The 12,590-nt window shown below is 40.4% G+C and overlaps 1 protein-coding gene across 2 annotated transcripts in view; it reads left to right on the top strand.

Moving 5' to 3' along the window:
* Positions 1 to 12,590, top strand: part of CCDC88C (coiled-coil domain containing 88C) — a 100,220-nt gene that overhangs the window by 81,131 nt on the left and 6,499 nt on the right. For both annotated transcript variants that reach the window (XM_054198503.1, XM_054198502.1), the window contains exons 21-27: positions 2,785 to 2,928; positions 4,429 to 4,615; positions 4,840 to 4,985; positions 6,365 to 6,454; positions 7,277 to 7,515; positions 11,485 to 11,667; positions 12,060 to 12,128. In XM_054198503.1, the coding sequence (XP_054054478.1) occupies positions 2,785 to 2,928; positions 4,429 to 4,615; positions 4,840 to 4,985; positions 6,365 to 6,454; positions 7,277 to 7,515; positions 11,485 to 11,667; positions 12,060 to 12,128 (1,058 nt within the window). The remainder of the gene's footprint in view (positions 1 to 2,784; positions 2,929 to 4,428; positions 4,616 to 4,839; positions 4,986 to 6,364; positions 6,455 to 7,276; positions 7,516 to 11,484; positions 11,668 to 12,059; positions 12,129 to 12,590) is intronic.

Below are 12,590 nucleotides of genomic sequence, written 5' to 3'. Positions count from 1 at the left end.
AACAAGGAATTAATTCGCTACTTCCCATCGGCAGGCAGGTGTTCATCCATCTCCAGGAAAGCAGGGCTCCATCGTGTGTAACGGTTGCTTGGGAAGACAAACACCATAACTCAGAATGTTGCCCCTTCCTCCTATTTCTCCCGGCCTTATATGTTGACATGAGGCCATATGGTATGGAATATCCCTTTGGTCAGTTGGGGTCAGCTGTCCCGGCTGTGTCTCCTTCCAACTTCTTGTGCACCCCCAGCCCAGTCACAGGTGCCATGGTGTGAGGAGCAGAAAAGGCCTTGACTACTTAGCAACAACTAAAAACATTAGTGTGTTATCAACATTATTCCCATCCTATATCCAAAACACAGCACTACAGCAGCTTCTAGTCAGAAGGTTAACTCTATCGCAGCCGAAACCAGGACAGAGGGTTACATATTGCAGGGACTTGTATTATTATGTTACCAGTGCTGCCTGGTAATTATTTTTCTGGGTTCCTTTTGCCACATGCTTTTTATCATAGCTGAGCATTTTTAAAGTTCTACCAGTCACAAATATCTACTCACAGTATTTCTCCTAACAAAGCAGCAGAAAGAGTGAAAACCAAAAGGAGTAAAGACAAATATGATTGTTCAGTCCCAGGAATGGATTGTGTCGGAGCCAAAACGGGTTTTATTTGCATGTATAAGAAAATCTTTTAATAAAAAAAACCTTCTCTGTCCAAGTGCCTGATGCTTAAAGAGGTGGAGTCAACATGAGTGTTGAATAGCCTACAGGATGGGTAAGCTTGCCCCCGGTGGTAGAGCTTGTCAGGTTGCACAAATCCTGCTCAAATGCTGAATCCAGACTGCAAGATGAATTTGCCTGGGGATTTCATTAGGGCTCCAGAGACGCAGAATCAATTTGATTTTTGCAGACAGTCTTTTCTTTCTACCTTTTACCTAATATCCAGGGGAGCAGCTGTGGTCTACCTCCAGGGTTCTCATGCTCAGGGGCAGCATGTGGAGCTGGGCCAAACTGGTAAAACTGGACCAGTATACTGCTTCCCTCTTAGTAGCCCTCTATAAAAAATAGAGGGCTTGGATAAAAATGAACAGAGTAGCCCTATCATACAGAAATGGCAAAAGAATTGACAACGCAGTTTCTGCATAGGCCACAGTAATCTCTGCCAAGGGACTCACTGACTGTGGAGTTTGTCTTCTCCGACTCTGGATTGGCACGCAGTCTGTCTTAAATCCTTCTTGGAGCTGGATGCAAAACCTTCCTCTGCTTTCAGGTTCTTCCATTGGTTGTACGGACATTGAATTTGAAATGTCCTGGAGCTGAATGGAGGAAGAAAACAAATAAGGTTAATCAAACTCCACTGCTGTTACTGGGAATGAATAGCAAAAAGCTGCTTTTTGTCTGTGAGACAGGTACTTTTCTGTGTGGCCCTTCAATGGACTGGAATTTGGGACAGGCTGTAATTTGACCCTGGGATGAAGGGAATGGTAGCCAGGAAGAGAAACAAGTTGGCAGGAGTCAGTGTATTTGGTGCTGTCTGCCTCTTTTGGTTTTGTTTTGAAGTTCTTATAACCGCAAAGTAACTGTGCTCTGCATTCATCTCTGCTGGGACAGATGGAGCTTGTTCCCTCTAGCTTTTTCAAACAGTGATGCATCTTCCACCTAGTTGCTGTTTTAAAGTTGCTTAGAAGGACGTTTCTCCGTGACTGGCACAGGTGTATCTTCTCAGGGATATTTCGGGGTAATATCTTTCATCGCAGTCACAGAAAAACGTGCTGATGACTTTTGGCATTCACTGCACCAGTGTCCCCAGTGGCTTCTACTGCTGTGTGTGTATGGGCACATACACAGGGACCCTAACAAAGGCCACCAGAGGCAAAAAAAAACCAACCTGAGAAGAGCTTGCTGTTCTGTGAAGGGTCTGAACCCACCTTGTTCTTTGCAGGGTTTTCCGAGTGCAGGAGGTGTGGGAGGCTGAGCCTGTGCCAAGCATCAGGGGAGTTGTTCCACACCTCTGTTATTTATTGAAATTAAAGACATGGTTGATGGCATCTGCCCTCTGTCTCTGTCCATCTCCTCCCCTGCAAATGATTTATGCACAAATTGTATAAACCAAGTAACAGGGGAAGCCTGGACTGGTGCTGCTTTTGGGTTTCTGCCTAGAGAATGAGTAGAGTCACTCCAGAAGATGGGACAGCCCCTGCTTGAAGGTGTTTTGCCATCAACTCACTGATCCTGGCCTCATCGTCTGTCTGGAGTATGCAGGAGATCATTACCTATGCAGGATGCTTATTACCTACGCATATAACTTAATATGCATTAGGTTGTTACCTAATAAACTGTTCCACTGCTTTTTCGTTGCTTTTTGGCTGCTGCTTTCTGGTTTTCAGTCAGGTTTTTAAAACCTGCCACTGACAATTGCTTGTGAATGGGATTCCAGTTTAATGGTGCGGTTTCTGCTCTCCCTGGAGACTCGCATGCTTTTTACCAAATAATCAGAACCTGGAATTGAAATCAGGTTCTGGCAGTTGCATTCCAGTTTGCTTTAAAAATGCATTTCTTTTTTTCTAAAAGCCTCCCTGTTGACTTATAGACTAACCTGAATTTCTATGCATAGTGTGGAATTCTTCAGCCTTGTTAGATGTTTAACTACACAAATATGTATGAAACTAAGCAGGCAGGAAGAAAAAAATTCCTTTCTGGTCGTTGTAGTATTACCTATTAAAAATCTTAAACTAGAGGAAGGAAAATGATTAAATGAAAGCTGAGAGTATACCACTCCTCTTCTTGCAGATACAACAGTTTAATGAAACACAAGGCAGAATTGGAGGAGTTGGAAATAATTTTAAAAACTGAGAGAGAAGTTCTGCAACAAGAGAGGAGATCAAATGCAATAACCACTGGGGAAAATCAGAAGCTGAGGGAGGAACTGGACAGGTATGGTGTCCTTGCTGCATTCTTCTATACATCATTGAAAAGTCAGTTATGTAAAACACACTGTTGTTTTGCTGTGTTGTGTTAACTGTAGCTCCATTGATGTGTCTGTTAATTTTTCTCAATTCCTGTCTTGTTAATTGATCGTTCTGTTTAATTCATTAAAGATTATTATCTTGGTGGACACTGTCAACCAATACTGTTATTGCTTCAAACGTGGTCAGATCCCAGGATTTTTGCTCATTCGAAATAAGCTTCCACATGTGGTTCAGTTCACAAGTGTTTCTGTAATGAGTTGTTTTCAAGCGCTTGTCTTTAAGTAGCAGAAATAAGTACTTTAAGCACAAACACCAACCCCCCCAATAATATCTAGAGTTGTGTGAAATGGTTCCTACCCAGTTTTTTTTCCCTTAAGGAGAACTGTACTATGTTTTTTACACAACATGATTTAGTTCTAGGAGTTACCATTGCTCTCTATTTTCTGCTGCCTGGGGAAAGCTGCCATTTGTTAATAATGCGAAAGAAACTTGATTCTTGTTATTAAAAGTGGGCTTAGTGATTCATAAGATCACTGGGTAACTGTTAACTCATGTCAAAACCCCTTTCGTGGGCTAGCATCCGAACTTTACATAATGCAGCAGTAAAACGTACCCTGCCTCTCAACCTGTATCCTTACTGGGGCTCTCTCCATTAAAACCAGTTCAGTGCCACTGTTTACACGACACAGGTGTTTTGAGAGAGAATTTGGTACAAATAAGGTTGTATCAAGTTAAAGCAATGTCAGATTGAATCATATTTAAAAATCGCATGTTAAGTTCAGACATGAAAGTTTCATGTGCTGTCCCAATTGCAAAGGAGGTTTCCTCAAGCTTGCTGTTTTCAACTCCATTTCGCCAGGAACAAAGAAAGATGTTGCAAAATGTTGATTGTGATGCTGGAAGAGAGCAAGGCTCAGCTGATCGGTCTGCAGATACAGAACTTAATCTTTTTTGCTTATCTATAAATTTAATTTTATGCCTTCGTGATTTGTAGACATTTTTAGATTTACCAAAAGCTGTAAAAGAATGCCACAGTATCATCTTACAGCATTGCAATGTCTCATGGTTCAGGACACTTTAATGCTCATATTTCATGCATCAGGAAAAAAGTTCTGTGAGTGTTCTTTATTTGTGCCAAATAGAGCTGCCTTTATGTCCAAATGCTCTTAAATACGTTGTGCCTCAGAAATTTGTGGTGTGTTTCTTAGACATTGAGGAAATAGCAGTTTTTTTGTTTCATCTATTTTCCTTTCAGTTCTTTTGTAGATTTGAAACATTTTATAATGCTATTACTACTTTCTTAATAAAACTTTATTATATGCTTAGAATAAATATGTCTTTAGGAGTTAGTCTTTGGAACTTAATGTTTGATTTACTGACAGCTGCACACTGATGGTGTGGTCTTTGAATGTGAGGTGCTTTCTATGACATGTCCTCCGTTGGCTGTTGGCTTCTTCATGTTTAGGGTGAATTTCTTGCACAACCAACTAAAAGCAGAGTATGAAGGGCTGCATTCACACACTAAAGAGCTGAAAACTTCCTTGAACAACTCTCAGCTGGAGCTGAATCGTTGGCAGGCTCGCTACGATGAGCTGAAAGAACAGCACCAGTCCATGGATATTTCTCTGACCAAGCTGGATAACCACTGTGAGGTGAGTAGCTGTAGGTGGGTGTCCTGCTGGGCTCCTGTTAGGGTGCTAACATTCATTATGTGAAGTTTGTGGCACGCTATATATATAAGCTAAGCTATGTGGTCATAATAACACCCCTGTATACTTTGAAGTTTATTGATTTGTGTCCTAGGTTGCTATGCTATTGTGATGCACTTACAGGGAAGCTAGATGCAGAGGAGAAACTAATCTGTCTTGTTTAATAGCTGCTGTCCCGTCTAAAGGGAAATCTGGAAGAAGAAAACCATCATCTCCTGAGTCAGATTCAGATGCTGAGCCAGCAGAATCAGATGTTACTGGAGCAGAACATGGAGAACAAGGAGCAGTATCATGAAGAACAAAAACAGTACATGTAAGAAACAAGAGCTTTAAATTGGGAAACCTAAAAAAGTCATCTAGACAGAGATACAAATCATCTATCAGGAGTAGAAGGACAGGCAGTGGAATGATAGATCTACTTGATATCTGGCTAGAAAAGGGGATATTTAGGAGGAGATACGTGTAACGGGGAGAAGCTACAAACTTTCTTCTCATTGTCTTACTGCAAAGGAATGTTCAGGAGACACCTAGACAAGCACAGCTCTTTTCAAATAATATGGATGAACCCATGTGGAAAACTTAGTTATAAAAGATTGAATGCTAAACCCAGTGGTACTTCTGAAAGGTTTCTGAAGAGCTTGAGGAATAGCAAATATTCATACTCCTAGTTTTTGTCATTTGCATTATAAGAAATGCTTCCTTTTGATGTTGCTTTTAAGGATGCAAGTGTCAACATGCATCGCTGCATCCCCCATGCACAGGGTGACACACTTAAGTGACGTACCCTGTTTAAACATATTGTACATTTACAAAGAATCGCGTTGTCACTGCAGTGAATTTGCCATATAGGTGTGAAAGAAGGAAGAAAAGTGCTCTTAATCCCAAGACTTTTAGTCTAAGCACCTCATGATGACGTGGAAGTTACTGAGTTTTATTTCAGTACTGGATTATATGGTTGGAATGTTAGAAGTTGTTTGCTGAAATTGGCTGAATACAATTCAGATGTACTCAAAGTGTATTTATCCAGGTGTCTGACAGTTCTGCGGTGGAGGTACATTAGACCTGCTGCTTGAATGAAAAAAGATTTGCTAACATCCACTGTGCATGTTAATAAAACAATGACTAAAAAAATAGTAAGATTACATGGCAGTGCTGAAAGTGCTTTGACACTGCTCGCAGGAGACCAAAATAGTCTTAAAAAGATCAAACATTATTTATTTCTCTACAGAGAAATACGGAGTTGCAACAGAGTAAGCAGAACAGGAATAAAATACCGAGTTATCACGTAGACAAGAAGTTCAAACTATGTAAGGATCTTAACCCTTGAGTAGTTGTCAGTGATCTGTGAATAAGATTGAACAATCAGCAAACTAATTTTCAAAAAACAAAGTAAGGTTAATCTTAACACCCACCAAACAAACTCTGCCTGAGTTGTTAGTGAGTAATGTGGCACCAACCTATTGCTGTTCTTTCACCTTTCATGCTTATTGCACAAAAATCGCCCATCAGGAACTTCAGTAGGTTTTTGCATTTGCCCTCTCTAAACAGTGAGTGAGCTCAGTAGGATTCCGAAGGTTATGTGATAAGAAGATATTTCAGTCTCTTTGCTCTCTTGGTGGCTTTTGGTCTTCAGTTTTTTGATTATGCTTAATTTCATACGGATGGTTCAGAACATGCTTTTCCCTCTCACAGTGATAAATTGAATGCCTTAAGGAGACACAAGGAAAAACTTGAAGAGAAGATAATGGATCAGTACAAGTTTTATGATCCTACTCCAAAAAAGTAAGTCCCACGTGGGGTCAGTTCTGCTGTTGCACAGATTTGTGAGGGTGAGAGAGAGTTCTCCATAACTCTGTAACTGGAGATAACAGAAATTTCATCTGAAATAAGGACAGTGTCATCTCCAATTCTTTCTTCACTCTCGCTCCGCAAGCCATTGCCTGAATAAACAGGTTGTGTTAATGTAGACCATAGTACCTCATGCGGGGCCCTCTATTTTAATACTGGAATCTGGAACTCTATTAATTGGAAAAAAGCCACTTTCCCCTGATGAACATCATCTTGTCCCTAGCAGGGGGGAGGGACCCCCAATATGGTGACTAAGCAGCAGTAGAAGCTTCCAGAGCTGCTCTTTCAAAGTGGTTCATCGGAGAGAAAGGACTTAAAAAAATTATATTACGAACAACAAAGAGCCAAGCTAAGTCCACCACACAGAGTTCTGACTGATAGTCTTAGAGAGGGATTTGTCTTTAAAGCAGTTTTCATTTCTTTCCTTCTCAATGTGTTCCCGTAGTAGAGCTTCTCTCACAGTTGCAATGTCTTATGTGGGTCCGTATGTGTAGTTTAGATTTCTAGCAGAGGGAACGGTTGTTTTTCTCACATTTCTCATGCTGAAGAAATATTTCTGTAAAATAATTTTGACCCTGGGAGGGAAATCGATCTCAAGCTCTATGAAATTCATCCTGCAATTTTCCAACCGATTCATGACAGTAAACAAATAAAAATGTAGGTTGGCTTTGACGGCTTTAGGACAACTCTAAACAACTTTGGGGAGTATTTCTTGTAGTGTTTTATGAATTCCATTCACAAAACCTGTTTTATCAGGAAAAACCACTGGATTGGAGCCAGAGCCTTAGTCAAACTAATCAAGCCAAAGAAGGAGACTACAAGGGAGCGGTTGAAACCAGCAGCAGAAAGCCCCCCGTGGCATTCTGAGTCCCCAGACACGGTAAACTCTCCATCTGCCTCCCAAAAACTGAAACATCAAGAGACTCAGGATAACACCTCTCAAGGGTCAAACTCTATGGAAGAGAAAGAGACCCCTGGGGGTTCTTCAAACAAAGGTAAGGAATGCCCAGCCTAAATTTATGAGCTGAACAGTTTTTTTTGAAAAGATTTTTAAAATATTTAATATATAGGATATGTTGATACTCCATCCCATTATGGTAATTATCCATTTTTTTAGTACATGAAAAGTTTTAGTAAGCAAAAAAACCCCTGAACTAAAAAGCTGAGTAAATTAAAAGGTAGGGTTTTTTTGGGTTTGGTTTTAGTTTGTTTTTTTCCTTTTGTCTACTTTTTCTCCCTTCAACTTTTGTATATATTTTCTTGGTTTGCCTGAATGTATTGCATGTGACTTAATAAGTTGGTGGAAATACTTTATTTACTGGGGTTTTGCAACAAAGCAGTTTAAAGTTGGACCGTATAATATTATGGTTGATGAGCGACTAGTCTTCAAATGGGTAATAGCTGGTCTTACAGCCACCACCAGGAGATGGCGCACATGCAGAAGAAATAACATAGAAAATGCTAATTTGTTGTAATCTAATTATTTTGGAGGATGATACTGTGTTTTGACTTAGAATCAACTAAGAGCTACATAATTTAAATTGATTAAATGATTTTTCTGAACTCTCTACCACAAACGTAAGGAAGATGGAATGATTTCTTTTTCTGCTTAGTTAGTTCAGACTGTAAATCAGGTGTTCTTAAATACGGGAAATTTAAAAGAAAGCTCCTCAAAATAAATACTCTGTGATCTTTGTTAAAGGTAATATATCTCCCAAGCTTTGCTTACTCTATTGAGATCACTTCTGTCAGCTTCTATATATAGATTGTTGTCCTCCGGGAATACTTTTGAAGAAGCAGTTTTGAAATTAATCCTTAAATAATAATTCTAATAATTCCTGTCTTCCCACTGGGGAGTGTGGGGAACAGAAGGGGAGCGGCTGAGGAGGCTGGAACTGTGGTTATAAACTAGTGCAAGGATCGGTCTGGATGAAGTTTGTGTTTTGATTGGGTTTTATATTTGCCTTTCCCCATTCTAATTCTTCAAGGTCGTTGATTCACTTAAAATAAAAATGCATGTCTCAGATCATCCATGCGATCACCAGGAGATGTTAAGTGTTTAACATGCATCCACAGTTCAACCTGGGAATTTGGGCTTGGGTTTCTGCAGAACAAGGCTCTTATGGAGTACCAGAGATAGCAGAAAGTCACTGGGGCTTCGTTCTTTTTGATGTTTCGTGAAACATGCTTATGTTCCGATGATGAGCATCAGTATTAAAGCCTAGGAGACATCTAGGGAATTTAAGTATATTACCACCAAGTATATATACCACCAATATAGGTACACACCTATTTGATTTTACTTTATTAAATAAAAATGTTTTGGGTGATCTAACAGTAATTTCTTAATGGTCTTACTTATATTTTATGTATTTGCGTTAATCGATGTGTTAATCTGAGTCAGATTAACTATGAGTAACTATGCATTATTCAGTCCTCCAAATGTATGTGTGAGTCTTTGTTTAGCCTTTTTCGTTTTTACTGGTTGTATAGTCTTTAATCTGTTTTAAGACACTTTCAAGTTTTACTTACGAGGTGTTTTTTACTTTTTTTTTTTTTCTTCTTCTTTTTGGGATACCTGGGTGATAACAATTTAGCTGCTCAGCGCAAAAAGATTGCCTTTTTGAGAAGCAAAATCAAGGATAAAGAAAAGTCTCCTAAGTCTCCATCGAATCATCAGTCTCTCTCTAACCGGCTCCGGTTCTGGTCTTCTTCCGACATCCCATCCTCTCCTAATGAACCTCTTTCTTTCCCGGAATTGGGATATTTCTAACACCTTCCCTTTAGCATTTATCCTCATTTGTTTCTGTCAAATATTTTAAACAAATGAACACAAAAAAAAAATAAAATCCCACATGCCTTAGAAGAACACACACCTTTATAGAAACACTCAGCATGTCTTTACAATACTCTAAATACAAGCACAGATTAGCGAACATGGACTTAAGTTTTCCTGTAGAAGAGGAATCACTATTGCACACTGGATCATTTCTTCAATGCAGCACATTTTTAGGGGACCTCATGGCATACAGTTTGCGTATGTATATTGGCTGTGGTGCATGTTATCAGTAAGTGAAGTTGCTGCGTGCTTCCATACTTCCTTGCAATCACCTACTTGCATCGTGTCCAGTTGAAGTGTTGAACTGATTTGCTGTTGCTATGCTTTCTACAACATTGTAATCCTACTAAAATACAAATCTCATATAACGGAGTCTCACATCCTGGAGATTTTCCCAATATTCTCTGCCACTAAATCCTAGAAATGGCAGGTTTTTTTAACATCTCTGTCTGCTTTTAAATAGTCTAACTTTGAATATAGAGCAGAAGCTACTGGGAAAATTACTCTCCACAAAGCGTCTTGACGTTTGCATTCAAACCTGCTGTTCAGCAGGGTTTCACACTTCCAGCTATGAAAATACACCTTGAATTGAGTTCAAGTTTCATTTTCTGCTGCTTCAGTTTTGACAGAAATTTTCGGAAGAAGAAAGTAGATTTGTTTTCTTAACATTAGGAATAACCTTCATCATGGATCCGTTGCCCGGAATTCTTATTGCCTGAGAGTCACAGCCTGGAGGCTTCTGAAATGGATGTGTGGGTCCAGTCCCCGCTTGGCGTTAGAGAAACGTATTTAGCACAGGCAGTTTGCTACGGGGAGGTCAGCGGAGAGGCCAAAAGACCTCACCTCCCCTCTCACCCTGAGAAGCGGTCCCTCTGTGGCACAACCAAGGACGAGCCTATTGCTGCCGTTCTGGGATTTGTAGAGAATGTTTGTCTCCAGGGCAATTAATAATTCTGGCATCTATGGAAGGTGTTAAGTGCGTCTACAAAGTCAGTCAGAAATACAGATTTGCGTGGCAAGCTTTAGCCAGTAATTGCCCCTCCAGGCATGCCATAAAATTCAGTTCTGAGAGGAAGTGCCAGCCCTGTGCTACGGACCCCACAGACTGGGTGGGGAAACATTGTTTTTGAGGAAAACATTGTTTTTGAAGTCAGCTTCCAGGAGTTGTCTAAGATGACAGTAGCTCAGTCCATTTCTCTAATACAGCTTTGCTGCTGCTCTGTGCTTTGAACTAACTGTCTGTCCATTGTCTCTGCAAGTTGCTTATTTTGACTACTGCACTCTGCTGTGTTTTCAGCATTTAGTTACTATTTATAGAAAAGTAGAATCTTGCATCTCATTAAGGGCATATATTAAGTCCTATAGTAAATTCTTTAAATTTTGTGCTGTTTTATGTGTGCCTTAAAGCATTACATTCACATTACAAGAAATGAATTAACCTGCCTCATCACTAGGAAAGATGTCTTCAGCCTTCTGAATCTAAATAATATTCTAGCAGGTATTTTTTGTTGTTCTCATGCTAAGATCCCAGGAATTCCACTTACAAATCATTGCACCAGAGCATCGTGAGAGCAGCAGAGTTTTAACCTTGTAGAGACTGAGCTCTTATCACAGCAAAGATCTAAACCTGAAAACAATTAGCTTAGTGTGCAGATCATGCTAGCTAATTTCCAAATTATCAGCATTATTTCCCTTTGAATGAGAGTGTGACTTCTGTCACTCTTCCCTTATTCTATTTTATTACTGAAGAAGTGTTTATAAAATGTACCTGCAAGGAATAATGTTAAGGGAATTTCACACCTCGCGTATCTTTTCTGCATTCATGTCTTTGCTCCTTTTCTTCCTCCTTTCACGGTAATTGCTGCATGTATAGTATCAGCCCTCCCACTGGCACAGAGCAGCCCTTGTCACTCCCACACATTACAGAGAGCACACATGATTGAAAAACTGGTGGCAGAGATTTCCCATCCAATACTGAACTGTTCGTGGAAAAGCTTGCAAAACCAGCGCCTCTTGTTGTGCAGTTTCTTTGTGCCTGCTTGTCATGTTTGTATGGGCAGATAAATACAAATCTCCTAATGCTATTTTGCATTGATTCATATTTATTTACCTCGCTCCCCCTCAGTGCTAATGGACCTAAAGCAAAAGAGGAATTCCCATCACGGAGGCAGCAATGATAATGTTGAAATCTCAGCAGACTCTGTGACAAAACACTGCTGTGTGGAGCTGGGTCCCAGGACGTACTCGACCTCGGCTATTCATCTGCACACTTCCACCCCTGTCTCCAGGCTCCAGGGCAGGCCAAAAGGTGGGCGCTGTGTTTGATAGATCAGCTCTTCGTACAAGTCAGGCTACTTCATAGTTCCTGCTTGGGCGAAACACAGCTTCTAGCGGCATTCAAGTACAAAAACAGAGCGCTAGTAGTTTCACTCCTACTTTATCTGGTTTAATTGATCAGATACAGGGTTTCTTTACTCTTGTAATGTCATCAGCTTGATAGAACGCGTTTGGATGTCAGTTCTCCTGTGGTTCCTTGCCCCGTGGTTCACAGCAGTGGTTAGAAAGATGGGTGCTCTTCCAGTGTTGGCTCTGTAAAACCCTCTTGATCACCTCCATCTAGAGAGAATGCATCAGAGACTGACCTGAAGGATTAACCTTCCTGTGTTTAATATTGCCTTTTAAATTTTGTGTTCTTTTCAGGCTATAATTCAGAAGATAATCTATGTGAACAGTCCCCTGAGGTGGAGTTTGCAAGCACCAGACAGCACGGTAAGCTTGTAGCACGTATGAATGCTCCAGACCTCTGCGTTAAGACTTGTTTCATTGCATCCACGTGAACTGTCCTGGGACATTTTAGTTAAATTAAGATGATAGAATGAGATGTAGTAACACAACACCATTTTGGGAATGTGGGGCTAAGTACTTCTATTTTTCTATTGATAAGCTTTTAATGGACGTTTTCCCAAAATTAATTTTCAAAAACGATGCTGACGTTGAGACGAATTGCCTTGCCCCAGCAACAGACCCTTTAATGCATGTCGTAAAAATTTGTTGCTGATTTTTCTGAACAGTGTTCGGTTCCTTCCTTAAGGGAGTGAATCAGCAATAAAAAAGATTCGGTGTCGGGGGGGTCTGGGTGCACGGCAGAAGCACTTGTGCCACAGCAGCAGCACTACCTGCTTAGAGATTTGTGGAAGACTGAATTTGCAGGCTGGTTACCAGCCCCTTGCA

This window comes from Rissa tridactyla, chromosome 4, assembly GCF_028500815.1.
Source record: "Rissa tridactyla isolate bRisTri1 chromosome 4, bRisTri1.patW.cur.20221130, whole genome shotgun sequence".
NCBI lineage: Eukaryota > Metazoa > Chordata > Aves > Charadriiformes > Laridae > Rissa > Rissa tridactyla.
The sequence above is the reverse complement of the archived record's forward strand: the minus strand, read 5'-3'. Positions and strand labels throughout refer to the sequence as shown.